General features: G+C 42.8%; 1 protein-coding gene across 1 annotated transcript in view; it reads left to right on the top strand.

Moving 5' to 3' along the window:
- LOC126298777 (protein obstructor-E-like) overlaps positions 1-22,530 on the top strand; it is an 80,761-nt gene that overhangs the window by 35,879 nt on the left and 22,352 nt on the right. Inside the window, exon 2 of the mRNA XM_049990232.1 lies at positions 18,568-18,801. Coding sequence (XP_049846189.1) covers positions 18,568-18,801 — 234 coding nt within the window. The remainder of the gene's footprint in view (positions 1-18,567; positions 18,802-22,530) is intronic.

The raw sequence follows: 22,530 nt of genomic DNA, 5'->3' as shown, positions 1-22,530 counted from the left end.
CACACACACACGTGTACATTCACAAAACAGTTGAATTCAGAAAACTAATAATGTTGGTAACACTTAGAAAAACAAATGAAACGCTGTATTAAAAAGACAGCAGTTACAGTGATTTGTAACGTAAACAGTGAACTGAAAGTGAACTGTAAGATGTCCACCTGGTTGCCAGATGAGAAAAAGCAGTTTGCTTAGATGCAATTAATTAGAAGTTACCTGTAAGTACCTTTGCATTTCATAAAAAAAGTTAAGGAACTGTTTTTAAATCTATAACCTGGATGTGAAACCATAACCTATGTGTAAAAATGGACAAATCAAGTAATATTTCAGGACACCCATTGAAGATAACTTGTAAAAAAAGGCGAAACGCGTCTGGGTGCATAAATAAAAATAACAATTTCGATGTGCAGCATGCAAAAAAGGCATTTTCTTTGAAACAACTGCAATTTATATACAGCTGCTGCGAAAATGGCCTCTACAAGAAACGTGATTTTAAAATATTTGTCTTTCCCAGAAACGCAATTTTTTACTGTTTCCTCGTCTCATAGATACGTACATTTAAGAGAGTCATAAAAGACGAGGACCCATATCCGTCAATGTAATAAACAAACTACAATCATTTACACTTGCAATTGTGATCTTTTAATACAACATGATGTATTTTTTTCATGGTATTTCTCACTGTTACCTTGGTTGCTGCTCGCTTTTTCCCGTATATGTAGTACACTGACAAATATTGGTCTTCTGTTTCCTAAGAGACTGTCAAATACACGCTTCTGCAGGATATGATCACCGAGCTAATTGTGCTTCTTATTCTATTATTTTATCATATTCAGTACAGCGCGCAACCACAGAAGTCCAAGCATTGTCTTATTGAAACTACCTCTGACGTACTTAGTCATGACTGTAGCTAGTAATACATTTTTCCTCTAGAGTAGGAAACACGAGCTGCTTTAAGACACGCGCTGTATACGGAAATTTTATTTGGTTTCTCTAAACTGTACGATTTTATTTCGATGATAGGAATAACATCGACGAAAACCCAATCTCGTTGAAAGTGAGTGCCTGGTGATTAGTCGATATGAGAGACCCACGGTAAGACAGGAGAAACCGTCAACGGACTATTAATCATACAACGAGAGGCACATCTAAAAGAGAAAAATAATATTTCACTAAGTGTCTTTAACGACATGTTCAAATAAATATTAATTATAAGTAAGTTATAACTTTGGAAATTATATGTCCTAACCTTTTTCTCTTTAAATACAGAGAATCATAAATATCTTTCACAGATCAGTTCAAAGAGGATTTACTTAGAGGACAAAATTCACTCTCTGGACAGTCGAAAGGAATTAATAATAGCCGCTCAGATATATACAAGTTAGACTGAGTTGGTTATTTCATTATCTCCGAAACAGTTACGAGTAATGGTCCTCTATAAACAATAGGAACAATATATGTTTCAATGTGACACAAAAAGATACTAGGTCCGAGATTTGTGTCAAATCAAATTTATGTAATTATAAAAAAAATTCTGTTTAATGTTGAGATCTTTCCATCATAAGGACTCACTGCTGCCAGTAGCGGAACTGTACGGGCATCTACCATTCACAAAATCCTTGTATTCTTCAAGTGTTTAGACCACTCTAGTTGAACAATAACCATTTCTGTGTCATTAATTTTTATTTATTTATATGTTTTTCATCGATTTTACCTGTCAAGATGATGATCTTCAGTTCCTCTCTTATATATAACCATGTATCTTTAGACATGCACTTTAGAGTTAACATTGCAGTGCGCAAACAATTAGTTACAGATAATAACAACAATATAACAATGACAATAGTAATAGTAATAACGAAAACATATCTAATAATAAATCCAATAATTAAAATAACGTCAATTCAGTCAACATCGCAGTAAGTGCAGTCCTGTTAATATGACTTTCCTATCATATGGGAATAATGCATACAAACAGAACTACGTACATTGTATCTGCATCTAAATTTATACTGCGCAAGACACCAAACCATGTGTGACGGAGGGTAATAGTTCGGGTTGCCACCATCCCCCCCCCACCCCCCCCCCCCCCCACACACACACCCTGTTCCATTCGACAATGGTACATAGGAAGTATGATTATCGGTAAACGTCGTGATGAGCCCTAAATTCTCTCATTTTCTCGTCTATTAATTTCACGACATGTATGTAGGAGGAAGGTGGTACGTGCCCGGCTCTTCTTGGACTGTTCACTCTTGAAATTTCAATAGTAAACATCTCCGCGATGCACAGCGCCTCTCTTGAAGTGTTTGCCACTGGAACTTTTAAAACATCTCGCGCCCACTTAGTGACCCCGTGACAAAACGATCCGTTCTTCATCGGATCTTCTGTATCCCTTCTATTAATCCGGTTCGGCAAGAGCCTCATAATGATGAGCTACAGTCACGAATCAGCCTTACAAGTATCTTGTAAGCCACTTCTTTCGCGGATGAATCGTGACGTGTTATCTGGTTTTCCTACAATTTGTGTTATATGGCCATTCGGACTTAGATCGCTATGGATGCTTACTCTTAGTTGTTTTACAGTAGTTATCGTTTCCAGTAATTTATTGCCAATGGTGTCATCGAATGGTAGTGGATCTCCTCGACTATTTATATACAGTGCATTACATTTATTTCTGTTCAACGTCAACCGCCAACCCTTGCACCAATCATCGATCCTGTGCAGGTCTTTCTGCATTTCGCTACAGTATTCTGGCACTGAAATGTTCCTACAGACAACAGCACTGTCTGCGAACAGCGTTATAGAGCTTCCGACGTTACCCACTACGTCGCTAACATACACTCTAGAGTCAAACAAACTGGTACACCTGCCCAACATCGTGTAGCGCACCCGCCAGCATGCAGAAGTGTCGCAACAAGACGTGGAGTGGACTCGACTAACGTCTAAAATACTGCTGGAGGGAATTGACACCATGAATCCTGCAGGGCTGCCCATAAATCCGTAAAAGTAGGCGAGGGTGGAGATCTCTTCTGAAGAGCACGTTGTAAGGCATCCCAGATATGCTCAATGATGTTTATGTCTGAGGAGTTTGGTGGCCATCGGAAGTGTTCAAATTCCGAAGAGTGTTCCTGGATCCACTCTGTTGCAATTATAGACATGTGGGGTGTCGCATTGTCCTGCTAGAATTCTCCAAGTCCGTCCGAATGCACAAGGGGCACAAGTGGATGCAGACGATCATACAGGATGCTTACATAACTGCTACCTGTCACAATCGTATCTAGACGTACCAAGTGTCCCATATCACTTCAACTGCACACGCCCCACATAATTACAGAGACTCCACCAGTTTAAACAGACCACTGCTAACATGCAGGACCCGTGGATTCATGAGGTTGTCTCCATACTCGTACACGACCGTCCACTCGATACAATTTGAAACGAAACTCATCCGACAACGTGTTTCCAGTCATCAACAGTCCAATGTCGGTGTTGACGGGCCCAGGCGAGGCGTAAAGCTTTGCGTCATGCAGTCATCAAGAGAACACGCGTGGGCCTTCGGCTCAAAGAGCCCACATCGATGATGTTTCGTTGAATGGTTCGCAGGCTGACAAATGTTGATGGCCCAGCATTGAAATTTCCAGAAATTTGCGGAAGGGTTGTACTCCTGACACGTTGAACGATTCACTTCAGTCGTCGTTGGTCCCGTTCTTGCAGGATCTTTTTCGCGGCAGCGATGTCGGAGATTTGATGTTTTACCGCATTTCTGATATTCACGGTGCAGTCGTGAAATGGTCGTATGGAAAAATCCACACTTCATCGCTACCTCGGAGTTGCTGTGTCCCATCGATTTTGCGCCGACCAAATACCACGTTCGAACTCACTTAAATGTTAATAAGCTGCCATTGTAAAGTAAACCGATCGAACAACTGCGTCAAACACTTTTTGTCTTATATAGGTCTTGCCGACTTCCACGCCGTATTTGAATATGCATGGCTACAACAGTTTCTTTGGGGCTTCAATGTGTATTGTAAACAGGAACGGTCCTTGGAGGCATCCCCGAAATTATATTTACATGTGTCTATTTTGGTCCATTAAGAACGACGTGTTGAGGTCTACCTTCAAGGCAGTCTTCAATCCAGTCACAGATCTGGTCCGATACTCAGAAAGCTCGTGTACCGTACACGGTGTGGAACCGTCTAGGTTCCTGTAGAGAGCCGTAGTATGTCACATGAGGATACAGTATGATCTTCACAACAGATGGTCAATAATCAATGCTGTGTCGTTCAGCCTCCTAGACGACTTCTCAACCAAACAAAACTAAAAAAAAAAAAAAAACAGCAAAAGATGTGGTGTTACTAGTGAAGTACATTAGTAGTTAAGGATAAAATAATCTCTGCCCAACTGTTGAGTGTCTCAAAAGTATGGGAGCTACACCCACCACTACAAAGTAGTGGATGAAGCTATCAACGAGATACTTCACATAATAAGAGGCTTTCTGCAGCCTATCCATCCAAAAGCTGAAATGTACAGTCAGTGACAGTATTTGCGAGAACCCCTCCCCTCATCTTCTTCTTCTTTTGCTTGTGCCTTGTCCCGCAGCTTTCGCAGGGTTGGCAGGGTCACGATCGGATTTGTCATGGTTAATTGAAGGGGTGACCAGATACCCTTCCTGCCGTCACCCTCTACCCCCCAGGACGGAAACAGTGAATCCCAGCTGCCTGTGTCTAGTGTCAATCATGAATTAGTGCGAATGTGTCTCAAATGCCTGCAGGCCATGTAACTGTGGTGAGACGTGGGGAACAACCCGATATTCACCTAAGGGGATGACGAAAACTGCCTAATAACCACATTCAGGCTGGCCGGCACACCAGCCCTCGTCGTTAATCCGCTGGGAGGATTCGATCCGGGGCTGGCGCGCATACCCGAGTCCAGGTAGCAGCGCATTAGCGCTCTGGGCTAACCTGGCGGGTCACCCCTCCTCTCATCATTATGCCAAATTGCACAGCTTCACTGTCTGCTAACACAACATAACTTGGAAGGAGACGAAGTGGTATTAACGTATTGACTATAGACTTGAAGTTGAAAAAGTATCCGAACACTGAAAGACTGTTTTAGATAATGTAGGAAACCATACTGCTGTTGATTTATTTATCTCTTATGGTTATCTGCTGTGTTCCCTAAATTAACTAAAAACTGCTACTTAGTATGCACTATAGTAATACAAAACAATTCAGTTATCATGATAACGTTACTAAAAAGTCTCTTTAATTCGGGGAAGATCAGTTAGGGTTCCAGAAAAATGAAGAAACATGTGAGATAATACAGACCCTATGACTTATCTTAGACCATAGAGTACTGAAACACATATCTACGTTTATAGAATTTGTAGATTTAAAGAAAGCTTCTGACAAAGTAGACTGGTATACACTGAGATGACGAAAGTCCTGGGATAGCTATATGCACATATAAGATGGTGGTAGTATGGCTACATAATGTATAAGAGGCTAGTGCATTGACCGAGCTGTCATTTGATTCATGCGGAAAGATGTCCGACGTAATTATGGCCACACGACTTTAATTAACAGACTTTGAACGTGGAGTGATTGTTGGAGCTAGAAGAATGGGACATTCCATTTCGGAATCGTTAGGGAATTGAATATTCCGAGATCCACAGTGTCAATAGAGTGCCGAGACTCACACAGTGGCCGACGACTTCACTTAACGACGGAGAGCAGCGACGTTTGCGTGGCGTTGTCAGTGCTAACAGACAAGCAACACTGCGTGAAATAATCGCAGAAGTCGATGTGGGACGTACGACGAACGTATCCATTAGGGCAGTGCGGCGAAATGTTGAGTTAATAGTCCATGGTAGCAGATGACCGACGCGAGCGCCTTTGCTAACAGCGCGACATCGCAACCGTATCCAACCATATCGGTTGGACCTCAGTCGATTGCAAAACCGTGGCCTAGCCAGAGGAGTACCGATTTCAGTTGGTAAGAGTTGATGGTAGGGTGCGAGTGTGGTGCAAACCCCGCGAATTCATGGACCCAACTTGCCAACGATGCACTATGCAAGCTGGTGGTAGCGGCTCCGTAATTGTGTGGGCTGAGTTTACAAGGGAATGGACTGGACCTCTAATCCAACTGAACCGATCACTGACTGTAAATGGCTATGTTCTACTACCTGGAAACCATCTGCAGCCATTCACGAACTTCAGGTCCCCAAACAATGATGGAATTTTTATGGGAGACAACTGTTTGTGATTGGTTTGAAGAACTTTCTGTACAACTCGAACGAATGATTTGGCAACCCAGATCGCCCGACTTGGGACATAATCGAGAGGTCAGTTCGTGCAGTATATCCTGCACCGGCAACACTTTGGGATTTATGGGCAGCTAAAAAGGCAGCATGGCTCAATATAGCTATAGGAAACTTCCAATGACTTGTGGAACGAAGTGCTACACCACACAGGGCAAAAGGAAGTCCAACACGATGTTAGAATGTATACCATGAGTCACCTCAGTGCACTCTCTTTCGAATTCTGAAGGTAATTTGGGATAAAATAAGGGAAACGAAAGGTCACTCACTATCTGTACAGGAGCCAGACCGTATTTATAAGATTTGAAAGAACTGAAAGGGAAGCAGTGATTGAGAAGTAATGAGACATTGTTGTAGCCTATACTCAGTATTATTCAATCTGTACATTTAGCAAGTTGTGAAAGAAATCAAGGAGAAAACTAGAAAGGGAATTAAAGTTCACTAAGAAGAAACAAAAAAAGTTTGCTGCTGGCTTAGTAATTCCGTCAGAGACAGCAAGGGACTTGGAGGGGCAGTTGAACGGAATGGACAGTGTTCTGAAAAGAGGTTATAAGATGAACGTTAACAAAAGTAAACCAAAGGCAATGGAGTGTATTCGAATTACAGCAGGCGATGTTGAGAGGGATAGGTTAGGTAATGGGACACTGAATGTAGTGGATGAGTTTTCTCTATTTGGATAGCAAAATAACTTGATGGCTGGAATAGTGAGGGCATACGATATAGACTGGCAGTAGCGAGAAAAGTATTCCTGAAAAAGATAAATCTGTTTAGTTGTAGCCTAAATTTAAGCGTCAGAAGGTCTTTTCTAGAAGTACACTATGTGATCAAAAGTATCAGGACACCTGGCTGAAAATGACTTACAAGTTCGTGGCGCCCGCCATCGGTAATGCTGGAATTCAAAATGGTGTTGGCCCACCCTTAGCCTTGATGACAGCTTCCACTCTCGCAGGCGTACGTTCGATCAGGTGCCGGAAGGTATCTTGGGGAATGGCAGCCCGTTATTCACGGAGTGCTGCACTGAAAAGAGGTATCGATGTCGGCCGGTGAGGCCTGGCACGAAAGCGGCGTTCCAAAACATTCCAAAGGTGTAATAGAGGATTCAGGTCAGCACTCTATGCAGGCCAGTCCATTACAGGGGTGCCATTGTCGTGTAATCCCTCCGCCACGGGCCGTGCATTATGATCAGGTGCTTGATCATGTTGAAAGGTGCAGTCGCCTTCCCCGAATTCAGTGGGAAGCAAGAAGGTGCTTAAAACATCAATGTAGGCCCGTGCTGTGATAGTGCCAAGCAAAACAACAAGGGGTGCAAGCCCCCTCCACGAAACATACGACCACACTATAACACCACCGCCTCCGAATTTTGCTGTTGGCACTACACACGCTGGCATATGACGTTCACCGGGCATCCGCCATACCCACACCGTGCCATCGGATCGCCACATTGTGTACCGTGATTCTTCACTCCACAGAACGTTTTTCCACTGTTCAATCGTCTAATGTTTACACTCCTTACACCTTACAGCAAGCGAGGCGTCGTTTGGCATTTACCGGCGTGATGTGTGGCTTATGAACAGCCGCTCGACAATGAAATCCAAGATTTCTCACCTCCCGCCTAACTGTCATAGTACTTGCAGTGTATCCTGATGCAGTTTGGAATTCCTGTGTGATGGTCTGCATAGATGTCTGCCTATTACACATTAAGACCCTCTTCAACTGTTGGCAGTCTCTGCCAGTCAACATGCGAGGTCGGCCTGTACGGTTTTGTGCTGTAAGTGTCCCTTCACGTTTCCACTTCACTATGACATCGGAAATAGTGGACCTAGGGATGTTTAGAAGTGTGGAAATCTCGCGTACAGACATATGACACTAGTGACACCCAATCACCTGTCCACATTCGAAGTCTGTGAGTTCCACGGAGAGCCCCATTCTGCTCTCTCACGGTGTCTAATGACTACTGAGGTCTCTGATATGGAGTACCTGGCAGTAGGTGGCAGCACAATGCACCTAATATGAAAAACGTATGTTTTTGAGGTGTCCGTATACTTTTGATCACATACTGTATTTGTGTGTTGTATAACCTCATAGGCAAGTGGAACGTGAACGACAAACAGTTTAAACAAGATGCGAATAGAACCTTTCGAATGTGCTACAGAAGAATGTTGAAAATTAGATAGCAGATAGATTCCTAATGAGAAGGTACTTTTGCGAATTGCGAGAAAAAGAAATTTATGGTATAACTTAACTAAAGGAAGGTATCCGTCGACAGGACACATCCTGAAGCATCAAGGGATCATCAGTGGAAGAAAGTGTGGGGTGTAAAAATTGTAGGGTATACCAAGACTCGAATACAGTAAGCAGGTTGGGCACGATGTACGTCACAGTAGTTATGCAGAGATGAGGACACTTGCACAGGATAGACTAGCACGGAAAGGTTTTTCAAACCAGTCTTCGGAGTGAAGTAATACTAATAATCATTGTCAATCATCATTATCATCATCATCAGAGGCAAAAAAAGAACCCTTCAACGTGTTCTCCTGCTGCAGAGCAACGCTGATACGGCGACTTTCGGCCATTTCTGCAGAGGAGAATCTCTACCTGTGGCCGACACAGTGGGGTGACATTTACAGCTGCTTGCTTATGGACTGTGAGCTGTTTATGGCCCAGTTTGCTGTGCGGGATACGCCGTGTAAACGACTCGAGTTACGGCTCGCAGTAGCCCTTAATAGGTACCCGCGATGGATTCCCTTAGCCGACTTTATTGCCTGCGGCACCGCTGGAAAGAAAGCGACTTGTGTAAATTTTTGTGTCAACCTCCAACCAGTCCAGTAAAACACGCGAAGAAGAGACCGCGGCTTTCTGGTGTGAATTTATTGCTGTTTCACTTGCAGAGCCTACGACCGTGACATTTTCCTGAATTCTTGCTCAAGAAATTTCGAGGTCGTAAAATATTCAAATGCTGAATAAAATTTCTAGAAAATCGCTATCTCGCTTTTACAGTGTTCCACAACACTAAAGCATGTGAACTTTGCGTACGGAAGGAGTGCTTTTACGGCCTTTTTCCGTCACAATACAAACTTCTGTGGTTTTGAGCGATTACGTAATGTTGGTACAGTTAAATTCCTCTGGAAGTTTCAAATGATTTCGCTTCTGTAGACTTGCAATTAACTTCCAGTCGTAAAGAACTGTTTCTGTAAAATTATCGTTCATATCATGAAAATATTTTGAGAAAGCATGAATCACTTTTCTTGATGGATAAGAGCAATTTTTAATACTTAATGAAAGTTTCAGAAGATTTCAATCGGGAGCATAACACTTCTGAGTTAAAGCACTGTCATCGCAATTAGCCTCGTCTTCTGTTTCTCGGCGTATGTACCTACCTCTGTCACATCCACCTCGAGTTCACAAAATACAAACGCTATCAGCCACAAAACAATATCATCAGAGAACACTTTTTGGTCTTGAATTTTAATGCAATTCTAAATAGTTCTGAATTTCCATCATTTTAGACGCGCGGGGTAGCCGCGCGGTCTAGGGAGTCTTGTCACGGTCCGAGGGGCTCCCCCCGTCGGAGATTCGAGTCTTCCCTCGGACATGGGTGTGTGTGTCGTCCTTAGCGTAAGTTAGTTTAAGTTAGATTAAGTAGTTCGTTCGTTTAGGGACCGATGACCTCAGCAGTTTGGTCCCATAAGACCTTACCACAAATTTCCAAATAAATTCCATCATTTTGTTTAGAACTGGAACGTATCGGTTGGACAATTTGTCTAAACTTCGTATTATTTCTCCTGAGTAGTTTGAAGGCATCTCTGTAGAAAACTACCAGTCGCACTTCGGGAGTTGATGAAGTGGCACAGAACAAACTCTTTCAACCTTACATAGGGATGTAGCCCGATCAGTCACACTACTGCTGTTTTTATGATCACGATTGTTCAAACAAGATTCTCTTAAAACCAGACTGCTGTCTATTCTAATATCTATGAATATGCGTCGAAGCGATGAGTTCTGTTTCTACATACGTTTTGTTAACGGAAGCCTTGCCTTTCACAACCCGAAAAACATTTTAGCTTAAACATTCCTTCTAATAAATACAAGAATGGGAAGACGAGTTCTTCGAAATACTGCAACAACTACGTTTCTTTAATTCAAGTACTAGTACAAACATGTATAAATGTGGTGCACATCGACAACTTTCTATGGCATAACAATTCATAAATGCACACGTACATAGTAGGTTTGGGGTGCCATTTCTTTGCATAGCAGGACTTCTTTGGTTGTTAGCTGGGGCACCCTTACAGTACAGCGGTACGTCGACAATATTCTACGCCCCGTTTTGTTGCCCTTCATGGCACTGGGCTCACACTTCTGCAAGATAATGCCCGCCCGCATATCAGCGTGAGTTTCTACTGCTTGTCTTCGTTCTTGCCAAACCCTACATTGGCCAGCAAGGTCGTCAGATTTCTCCCCAATTGAGAACGTTCGGAGTATTGTGGGCAGGATCCTCCAACTAGTTCGAGATTTTGACGATCCATCGTGCTAATTGGACAGAATGTGGCATGATATCCCTCAGGAGTATATTCACCAACTCTAGCAATCGATTACAAGCCGAATAACTACTTCCATAAGCGTTAGAGATCCTTATGTCAGCCGGCCGAGGTGGTCTAGCGGTTCTAGGCGCTCAGTCCGGAACCGCGGGACCGCTACGGTCGCAGGTTCGAATCCTGCCTCGGGCATGGATGTGTGTGACGTCTTTAGGTTAGTTAGGTTTAAGTAGTTCTAAGTTCTAGGGGACTGATGACCACAGATGTTAAGTCCCATTGTGCTCAGAGCCATTTGAACCATCCTTACGTCATGTTACATTGTACCGCTTGCAGACACACTTGACAGTCCGTATTCACACACCAACAAATCGGAGGCCTTAATTCACGGAGTAGTCATGGGCACGTGCAAATAAGATGGCTCCGTTCTTCCATTCTGTCACGTCTTCACATCTTACTGCGCTGATTGTGAAGGTATGGTTAAAACCGTTCCGGTATTTTAGTTCTGAATAACCGGTATTTTTCGGTATTTGTTTGGTCTCGGTTACAACATGTGGGTTTTATTTTTTGCTAATAACCGAGTAAAAAAACCGAAGTATCAGTTATCCATAGCAGCAATGCTAAAGTTTTTCGTTTTCGAATAAAATAGGAGCAATTTTTGTTCGTCAAATTTGCTTTGGTTTGAAATATTCCGTTATTACAGAAACGATCAGTACTATTTTAATAACAGTGCCGATAGAAACGAGCAACAACCACAAAGCATAAGAAATGGTTCAGCACTGCTGAGACAATCACGTCACTGTTGCCGTGTGTCGTGGTGGCACGTGTGTACGTGTAGTGTGAAAGGCTTTCCCCACTGCATCTATACGGTAGTTTCTCACTGTCGTCGCCGCACATGTCGTTTGCTGCAGAATGGCACAAACCCTATTCCGGAAATATTTTTACGAAGTGACGTAACAATGAAGTACAATGCTTCATTTGCTTTGAAATATTAAAGAGTCTGCCATTTCTATGAAATAATAGAAGAGGAAGAAAATAATGGCAACAGCAATAAATTAAAAACTTAACAACAATTCACACGTGCGACCTTAGTTCCTCCCGGCGTATACACTCTTCAAATAACTTACGGGAATGGGTTTTCTCTGAAAACCGAGGTTTTAAATTCGCCTGCACATGCTGCAATTCTGGCTTGAAAATAGCATGGTGTGTTCCTGTCGAAACATCGTCTGTTTTCGACGACGTCACCAGGCTACATTCCCGTAAGTTATTTGAATTCGTTCATTGTATATAATAAAAATAGGAAGTAGCTGATATGTTCTCTGTGCCTCTATCTGTTTGTAGCCCTTGAAAACGGACAAATGAACACGAAAAATAGAGTTCTTCACCTCAGTTTTCACACTATAGAACTGACTATTCGTAATGTCCTAATAGTGGTGTGATCTCTGATTACAACGTGATTTTGGAGCAAATTTTCAACAAAAAAACAGAATCAATAGGAGGATACTGGTGAGTTTTTGTAGTATTCAAACACTTGTCACTTTTTCAGGAAAGTAGCGAATGGTGGACGGTCTAAGTTCTTTTTTTTTTACTTTCCATTTTAATTTAATTTTTTGACGCTATGTACCTTGAAACTAAGTGAGTCAAAATTTTTGAGTCTTTGTTCGATTTTTACGTTTATTGCAGGAAATAATAGGAATAAAAAACCGAAAATCAATTATTTCAGAAACCGATTATTTTGAGCGGTTTTAAGAGTCTAAACTGGCGTGTGAAAAAACCGATACAACCGAAAACCGGTTGTTTCAGCGATAATCGCCATCCATAGATTCCATACAACCGACTAATATATAAACACCATTTCACAGCCATGATTTAAGTCAGCGGTGGTGGGTCACATGATCGTCACGGATCGGTTCTGCTCCATCTACACCACTCCAAAGTGACCGTGTGGTATTTAAAGGGGTGAACTTACACACACTCTAAGACAATTAAAAAAAGACGCACAACGAAGGAATTATCAGGACGGGAAGGAAATCGTAGATGTGATGTACATATAGGGGAAACAAATGCTTACAATTTCAGAAAAAATTGGATTGTTTATTCATGAGAAAGGGTTTCACAAATTGAGCAGGTCAGCACTCCTGAAGTGCTAGTTGTGCAAGGTTCGCAGCAGAGCTTCTGTGAAGTTGCGAAGGTAAGAGACCAGGTACTGGCGGAAGTAAAGCTGTGAGGACGGGTCGTGAGCCGTGCTTGGGTAGCTCAGTTGGCGTAACAAGTAAAGCTGTGAGGACGGGTCGTGAGCCGTGCTTGGGTAGCTCAGTTGGCGTAACAAGTAAAGCTGTCAGGACGGGTCGTGAGCCGTGCTTGGGTAGCTCAGTTGGCGTAACAAGTAAAGCTGTGAGGACGGGTCGTGAGCCGTGCTTGGGTAGCTCAGTTGGCGTAACACTCGCCAGCGAAAGACAAATCTCCCGGGTTCTAGTCTCGGTCCGCACAAAGTTTTAATGTGCCAGAAGTTTCAATTCAGCGCACACTCCGCTGCAGAGTGGAAATCTCATTCTGGTATGTCCTGTTATTAACAGTTTCCGCGAAAACTAATGAAAACGACGGGGAACAGGACAAATGCAGATGATAGTAAGTGAAAAATTGTGATGTAACGTTTTGCTTAAATGGGTACATTTCCTCACAAAAGATGTTCGAAAAGTTCAACGTCAACTGCAATGCATTTTGCATCTCTTGTAAACAGCTGCTGTGTTGCCGATCTGATCCCATTCGTACGCTAAGAACCATACTTGAGCACATGCAACTAAAATACGAGCGAGAAGTTCCGTGTAGTAAGGAACGTCGTGACTGCTGTTTCCGTCGAAATGTCCGTAATTCAAGTAGCATCAGCGCAACTGGTGTACAAGTCAGCTGCCGTGAAGATATATCGGAATCTTACTGCTGGAAGCAGCAGACTCCCTAAGTCAATGTGTATGTGGGAGGGAGGGGGGGGGGGGCATGTGGTTTCAGAAAAAATAATCTATGATCACTAAAGACAACACCACGTAGCCTAATGTCGCTTTGGCTGCATTCACATGTGAGTGCTGGTGAAGAAGGACATTGCAGCACCGATATATTGTGTTACCCAGCTACGAAAACTGGGGGCAAAGTAGCAGCTAGTCTAGCCCTCTGACAAAGGGAGAGTGACCTAGTAAAATCTAACCAATGTCTCTGATAAGAGATTTAGCTTCGTTTTTAGTTTCCGGGTCGATTTACGTAAATCACGGCCTTATCAGGCAAGTAGTTTACAAGTCGAGTTGATTAACTGCCGATTTAAAATCATATCGTATTAATTTTCCCCGACAAGTATGGATCTCTGTTGGTCTGCCAAACAACATGACTCACAGCTCGTGAAGAGATTATAATTTCCTGACGCCTGATATAATTAATACAGCATTGCTACAATATAGCGTATTACTAAAAGGCTAAAGAAGCATTTATCTCGAATTTCAGTTCTTCTTCGCCGGTGGCGGTGTGGGAATCGTATCATGTTACCGTAAAAGCAATCTCAACCGCCCCTGTCTGGGCTGGTCTCGTCAGTTCTTGTGACTTAGAATTTCAGCTATCTCTCGTCGCACTGTCTCTGAATGCAGTGGTTTGACCATTCACTATTATGCCCGTAATCTGTACTATTTGATTATTTCTGTGTCTTGACCTGCAGCAGGACGAGTCTCGCCAGTTTCTTAATTTTGTTTTGTTGGCGGGCAGTAACTGTTATTCACGTGTAATAGGCTACCTCTCATTAAACGGGTTGCCTTGACTCAATATATGCAACATCATGCCAGATCTGTCTGTTTATTTTCTTGGTCTGTGAATTCCCCCTGTTGTCTCTTTCTTTATCAATTGGCCTAATCACTGAAACCCAGCAGTGCGTGATGAAGCCTGACGTCGGCCGCGGTCGGAACAGTTGAAGGATCACAGGTGAGATTTAATATCGCCAGTTATTTTGGGAACAAGAAAAACGGGCAGCCAAATTAATTATTCAATCACTCTTCATTCAGTTTGGTAAACCCACTCCACGAGCATTCAAGTGACGCCCGTGATTTTCAAATAGCTGTATGTCGAACACAGTTAAGAAAAGGGCAGATGTTCATTTGAAGCTTTTTGTTCAGAATCAACAATAATATCACCCCTCAAAGCAAGTACCTTTCCTCCTGGCTCGCTCTCTGTAGGTTCATGACGAGTACGCTGTGGACATTCCTTTCTTCCAAGATAGCAACAGCCGTGGTCACAGGGCTGCGAGCATACGTTACTTGTTTGACGAACACTCACGCTCTCTATAGTACTTCGACTGGCCCACTAAATCACCCAGTCTTAAACCCATATAAAATATCTGTGATTATCTGGAACAGCGGATGAAACAATACGATCAGTGTTCCCGTAATTTAGTAGCTCTGCCTGATGTAATCATCAATGAATGGCTTCAACTGGATATGGCATTCCCCGACAAAATTATGGACATTCTGTGGTGTTTTCTCTCTGTGAGATTTTTCTACCGGAAGTTTTTAAAAGGGTTACATAAATTAGCATTTCATAGAATAAGCAATGATTACCTAAATTAACTGTCGCGACCGCGGCCGTTTCTACCATTAGACAAGACTAGGCGGCCGCATAGGGCGGCAAAAGTTTGGGGGCGGCAAAGGCAGAAAAGATTAATTTCAAATCAAACAGCAAAAAACTTGAGCAAATCAGAAGAAAAAACGAAGAAGAGGAAAAATTAAAGCACCGTATCGTTTTCCAAAGCATAGGGAACAGTTACTTTACCCTAGAAGTGCCAATGAATTTCCCATAAGGCATACTACATACTAGCGTGTGTGTGTGCGGGAGGGGGTGGGGGGAGGAGACTTTGTGCACAGCACAAAGTTTTATTAACAAAATCGTTTGTAAATATATCCTGATGTATAAGTATGGTCCGGAAGGTGAATACAACTTTTTGCACAAACTTAAAAATACCAATGCATTTTCTGTAATGCGTATACAGGGAGGAAGCGTGCTTTGTGACCAGAAAAAAAATAAGAAATACAAATTTTGTTAATTGTCGTTGAGTTTTGTGCACAACATACTTTTTAAAGATATATAGATCTGTAAGAAAGATCATGAACTTGAAAAAAAAATCCAAAATAAAATTGTATGTTTTTGAGCACACAACACGCATTGGACCTTCGAATTAGATATTTAGCATCTGAATTGTCTGCTTTACTTATAAAAATACAAACAGCTTGCATATTGGCACTACTGATAAAAATATTTAGGTTAAGCAGCAGAACTTGCTGACGACGATAGTCCGAATGTTATACCACACTTTGCAAGCTCTATGGACATTCAAATTGAATATTTCCACATCTAAACTGTAAGTACAACTTATTAATATACACACAGCTTACTTATCGACACTGCTTACATGAATTATATGTTGTACACAACCATACTTTCGTCTCTGTACCACGCATTAAATTCATCTAAATACATAAAAACTGGTTGTCAAAGATACACAAGGAAACTACTATAGATTTAACTTACAGCCTCAAGAGGACTGAGAATCAGCAGAATAAACAATGAAAACATGTTACGCTCGCAAAAAGCAGTTCATCCATACATCCTGGAATGCATAGCAACATGATAGAATGCAAATGCTATTTTTTGATACATCAAATAATTATTGTCCAACAAAACCTCTGGGAAGGTGGAACTGTTGAAACATGTTTTCCTCCAGCACCATCATCATCTTAAAAAGTCTTGGTTCAATCGGCAAGGCTCTGGCTCAATAGAGTAAGTTCATCACTATTTATCTAGGTAAGACTTCCGGTTCTCATAGGTAACTTTACTACTGAGTCCTTCACTTTATTTTCTGGATCCATTGTGCACTTGCTTTGAAAATACTTTTGGGGCAAGTTGATGCATTTTTGAGGCAAGCTAACACATTTTTGGGGAAGTTGTTACATTTATGGGACTAGCTGATACTTTTTGGGGACAAGTTGATACATTTCTGTGACAAGCAGATAAATGTTTGGGAATAAGTAGATAAATTTTTTGAGAAAGATAGTACATTTTTTGGGGAAGTTGATACATTTTCAGGGCAAGCTGATACATTTTCAGGGAAATTTGATACATCTTTGGGGCAAGTTGAGACTTGTTCCAGCAAGTTGTGACAGGTATCAGCTTTGGGGGGGAAAACTTTATTTCTATCACTGCCTCTGTAATATATTATAGTTACCTCATTACAATAAGCGTTAAAGAGAGAGAGAGAGAGAGAGAGAGAGAGAGAGAGAGAGAGAGGTGAAGGTAATTTATAGAGGTGCCTAAATCAGGGAGATGATGTCAGCTGACGAGATAACATGTCCTGTGCTGTAATTGCTTGACAGAAGCAAATCAAGCGGCCACCATCTTGATTTCAGTGCTTACAAAGCTAGCATGCCATATTTTGTGTTTTTTGTACTTCCACTTGCATATTACAAAACTATTCCGGTTCTCTGAAAATGGGTCCTTCCTAAATTTTGAGAAAACACACTGCAGTCATACCAATAATTTTAGTAGCAAATGAAATGTCGTGTGGCTAAGGCCTCCTATCGGGTACACCTGTCGCCTTTTCAAGGAGTTGACTGTTTTAACGGCAGCAACACTGTAGATACATATATGTTCGCCAACGACATTCGTTATAAATAACCAGTCACAATTTGATGTGTCGCCACTTCCGGGACTTGCGTGTCGATGGAGATGCTACAATGATGATGAAGGCAACACAACTCCCAGTCCCTGAGCGGAGAAAATCTCCAACCCAGACGGGAATCAAACCCGGACCCCTTTGCATGGCATTCACACTGGCCACTCACCTATTGAGGCAGGCATGTAGCAAATGAACAGGGATAAGTAAATAGGGTAGAATGCTTCTATACATTTTGAGGAAAACTTGGAAATGGAAAAAGCACACTACTGAGCTTCTCAAAAAGTGAAATTCAGCTACCCTCGCTCTTCATATAACTGCTAGTCTTGGAAACAAATTGATTAACTTCCTAAGATATTTTCTATATTTCCACTGAGCAATGCCTTATAGAATAATTTTGTGGGGCAATTCATCACTCAGAAATGAAGTACTGATTGCACAGAAGCGAGCAGTAAGACTAATATGTTTTGTTCACTCGAAATCGTCATGTAGCTACCTCTTCAAGGAGTTGACCGGTGTAACGGCAACATCACTGTAGATACATATATATTCGCTATCGAAATTCGTTATAAATAATCATTCACAATCTGAGAAGAACAGTGATGACAATACTGACAACACTAGAGGAAAAAATGACCTCCATTACCTATGATTAAAATTGTCAGTGGCTCAGAAAGGTGTTCAATATGCAGCGAGAAAAATCTTTCATTTGCAAAATAACGTAAAATGTCTGACAGGTAGCAAAGTATGTTTTAAATCCAACATAAACTCATTTCTTCTTCTAATCCATGAAGGAATTTCTGTTTAAAAACTGTAAGCCTTTAAAATAAATAAAAAATATAAAACTTATTTTTATGTGTAGTTGTATGAGTAGGACTAAAAAATATGTGCATTAATGTTAATACTAATCATGTATGCATATTCTATAGACTGACCCATTCTGCATCATTTTGATAAAAAAATGTTCAAATGACTTACGGAACACGTAACTAACTAGCTAACTAACTGACTGACTTCAGCGTCCGTGGGCCAGTTTCGGACGTCGAGCAGCAGCCAGGGCGGGCTGTCGTGCCCGGAGAGAAACGGCCGCTACCCCAAGAGCGGGCAATGCGACGCATACATCCAGTGTGAGGACGGCGTGCCCAGCGAGCAGCTCTGCCCGGACGGGCTGCTCTTCAACGCCAAGGCCTCAATATTCAGCTACCCCTGCCAGTACCCACCCGAGGTGGACTGCGAGGGCCGCTCCCAGACACGTGAGTACCACCCTGCTCCATCTTCCATTTGCTCGATTCCTATATCTTTTCTCGCTTTCACATATTTGTCCACCTAAGTGGAACAACACTTAGAGGATTTAGGTCCTCGTGAAACTTTCCCAATGTCACCAAACCAATACAGACAATAAAATAAGGATTAAGACGACTCAAAGTCCACTACTGTAACATACTGATCGAGGTTACTTTTCGATGACAGCAGATGACGCTATTCTTGCACCATTAACGTCAACGTTAAAATGCCCTTCCTACGAACCCTTAAAGTCGGCGTTTCGTTCCACTGAAAGTCTGTGTAAATGTTGCCATTTGAAATGCCTTGTAGAATTTGTTGAAGTTTCATTCCGTTCAGGATGAATCACCCTTTATATCGATCGCTTGAGTACAACTATTAATTGTAGTTGGCCATCCCGCAAAGTTACACTACCGGCCATTAAAACTGCTACACCAAGAAGAAATGCAGATGATAAACGGGTATTAATTCGACAAATATATTACACTAGAATTGACATGTGATTACATTTTCACGCAGTTTGGGTGCATAGATCCTGAGAAATCAGTACCCTAACGACCACCTCTGGGCGTAATAACGGCCTTGATACACCTGGGCATTGAGTCAAACAGAGCTTGGCTGGCGTGTGCAGGTGCAGCTCCCCATGCAACTTCAACACGATACCACAGTAGTGACTGGCGTATTGTGACGAGCCAGTTGCTCGGCCACCAATGACCTGACGTTTTCAGTTGGTGAGAAATCTGGAGAAAGTGCTGGTCAGGGCAGCAATCGAACATTTACTGTATCCAGAGGGGCCCGTACAGGACCTTCAACATGCGGTAGTGCATTATCCTGCTGAAATGCAGGGTTTCGAAGGGATCGAATGAAGGGTAGAGCCACGGGTCGTAGCACATCTGAAATGTAATGTCCGCTGTTCAAAGTGCCGTCAATGCGAACAAGAGGTGACCGAGACGTGTAACCAATGGCACCCCATACCATCACGCTGGATGATACGCCAGTATGGCGATGACGAGCACATGCTTCCAATGTGCGTTCACCGTGATGTCGCCAAACACCGATGCGACCATCATGATGCTGTAAACAGAACCTGGATTCATCCGAAAAAATGACGTTTTGCCATTCGTGCACCCAGGTTCGTCGTTGAGTACACCATCGCAGGCGCTCTTGTCTGTGATGCAGCGTCAAGGGTAACCGTAGCCATGGACTCCGAGCTTATAGTCCATGTTGCTGCAAACGTCGTCGAACTGTTCGTGCAGATGGTTGTTGTCTCGCAAACGTCCCCATCTGTTGACTGCACGTGGCTGCACGATCCGTTACAACCATGCGGATAAGATGCCTGTCATTTCGACTGCTAGTGATACGAGGTCATTGTGATCCAGCACGGCGTTCCGTATTAACCTCCTGAACCCACCGATTCCATATTCTCCTAGCAGTCATTGGATCTCGACCAGCAATGTCGCGATACGATAAACCGCAATCGCGGTAGGCTACAATCCGACCTTTATCAAAGTCGGAAAAGTGGTGGTACACATTTCTCCTCCTTACACGAGGCATCACAACGTTTCATCAGGCAAAGCCGGTCAACTGCTGTTTGTGTATGAGAAATCGGTTGGAAACTTTCCTCATGTCAGCACGTTGTAGATGTCGCTACCGGCGCCAACCTTGTGTGAATGCTCTGAAAAGCTAATCATTTGCATATCACAGCATCTTCTTCCTGTCGGTTAAATTTCGCACCTGTAGCACGTCATCTTCGTGGTGTAGCAATTTTAATGGCCAGTAGTGTATTAAATGCATCTATAGTGGAGGAGGAGGAAATTAGTGTTTAACGTCCCGTCGACAAAGAGGTCATTAGAGACGGAGCGCAAGCTCGGGTGAGGGAAGGATGGGGAAGGAAATCGGCCGTGACCTTTCAAAGGAACCATCCCGGCATTTGCCTGAAGCGATTTAGGGAAATCACGGAAAACCTAAATCAGGATGGCCGGAGACGGGATTGAACCGTCGTCCTTCCGAATGCGAGTCCAGTGTGCAAACCACTGCACCACCTCGCTCGGTCATCTATAGTGTTGAAGGGTGTCACGTAGTGGGCAGAAATTACACACATCAGTTCATTGTTAGCATTTATCGCAGTACAATGTGAATTATACTGCAGTGTGAAAACGTTTTTAAAGCCGATCAGAAAGCGTCCACAACAATCATGATTGTTCGTCTGGTTGTGTTTGAGTTTGAACTACATGTAACAAGCATGTACACTAGAACGGTTATTTCATAGCCGTCGATTACGTCACACAAAGCCTTCAAACGACGCATGTGGTGCCCTAAGAACACAAACTCTAACAACGACCATGGGGAAAATGTCGTCTGGTCAGACAACTCAACTCGCCGTCCCCATTTTTCTGGACGAATGGAAGTATTTCTGCAGAACACCAGCAGAAGCGTGTCACATCGACTGTCTCCGGCCTACTGCGAAGCATGGCAGAAAGTCAGTAATAATGTGGGGCACAAAGTGAATAACCATGGAGGTCGCTTACTTGTTGCCCTGCATGAGAGGGTTACAGATTGGGATAATGCCATATTCTGAGCGACTATCCTCACCCAATGCTGCAAACTTTGTTCCCTCGTGAGAAAGTAGTGTACCAAGACGACAGTGCTATCATGTACACTTCTGGTGTTGTTCAAGACTGGTGTAATGGAGATGATGATGATGATGATGATGATGATGATGATGATGATGATGATGGTGATGATAACACCTCGTGTTGGCTACTCAGTCCTCTGATCTGAATATAATCGAACCTTGTTTTGGAAGACAGTTGCCATATTGATTGCCTCCTTCAAGCACGCTCCCTGAATAAGTGAATGTTTGGCCAAAGGAGTGAGTAATCATTTTTCTGTCCACTGTACATAGGTTGTGACTGTCAGACCGAAGCTGTAATTCAGGCAAGAGGAGGACCAACAGCTTGCTAATAAAAGATTTTGCTGATTTTCAGTGATATTTATAACATTTTGTCTAACTGTTATCTGCACTCTCTTGTCCTTAGGGTGCTTAGCGCATCATTCTAATATAAATCGAAGACATGGAGTGGTGAACTGTCCTGTGGAATGAATAGGTGTTCATGGGGGTGCTGCAGAGGAACTATCTGCTCTATATGTTTGCCAGTACTCCCCTGTCTCACTCGCTTGTATGGGATGGTGGTAAATGTACCAGATGTCGCCTCTCATTTTACATAAACGTCTTCTACACGAATGTATCCTGTCCAGTCACATTGACGTGACCACCTATGAAAAGCCTGAACAACCACCTTTTACAGCGTGACCGTGCAGGGAAAGAGTCCATGAAATTCTGAGAGCCACTGACAGGCATGTGGAGCCATGCCGACTCAAGTGCCATTGCCAGCTGCGTTAGTTTTCTCGGTTGAGCATATCTGGTGCCAATAGCATGATCGAGGTGGTCCCACAGATTCTTGATTGGGCTTAAATCCAGGAAGTTTGGTGGCCGGGGGAGTACACTACACTCATACTGGTGCTCTTCAAACCATGCACCTACACTGCGGGCTGTGTATTATGTTGCATTGTCCTGCTGGTAGATGCCATCATGCTAGAGAAAAACGAGCTGCATGTAGTGGTGGATATGATCCCCAAACATGGATGCATACTAGTGTTGATCCACTGTGCATTCCAGAATAATGAGATCACTCAGAGAA

The sequence above is a fragment of the Schistocerca gregaria genome, chromosome X (assembly GCF_023897955.1).
Source record: "Schistocerca gregaria isolate iqSchGreg1 chromosome X, iqSchGreg1.2, whole genome shotgun sequence".
Lineage (NCBI taxonomy): Eukaryota > Metazoa > Arthropoda > Insecta > Orthoptera > Acrididae > Schistocerca > Schistocerca gregaria.
The sequence above is the reverse complement of the archived record's forward strand: the minus strand, read 5'-3'. Positions and strand labels throughout refer to the sequence as shown.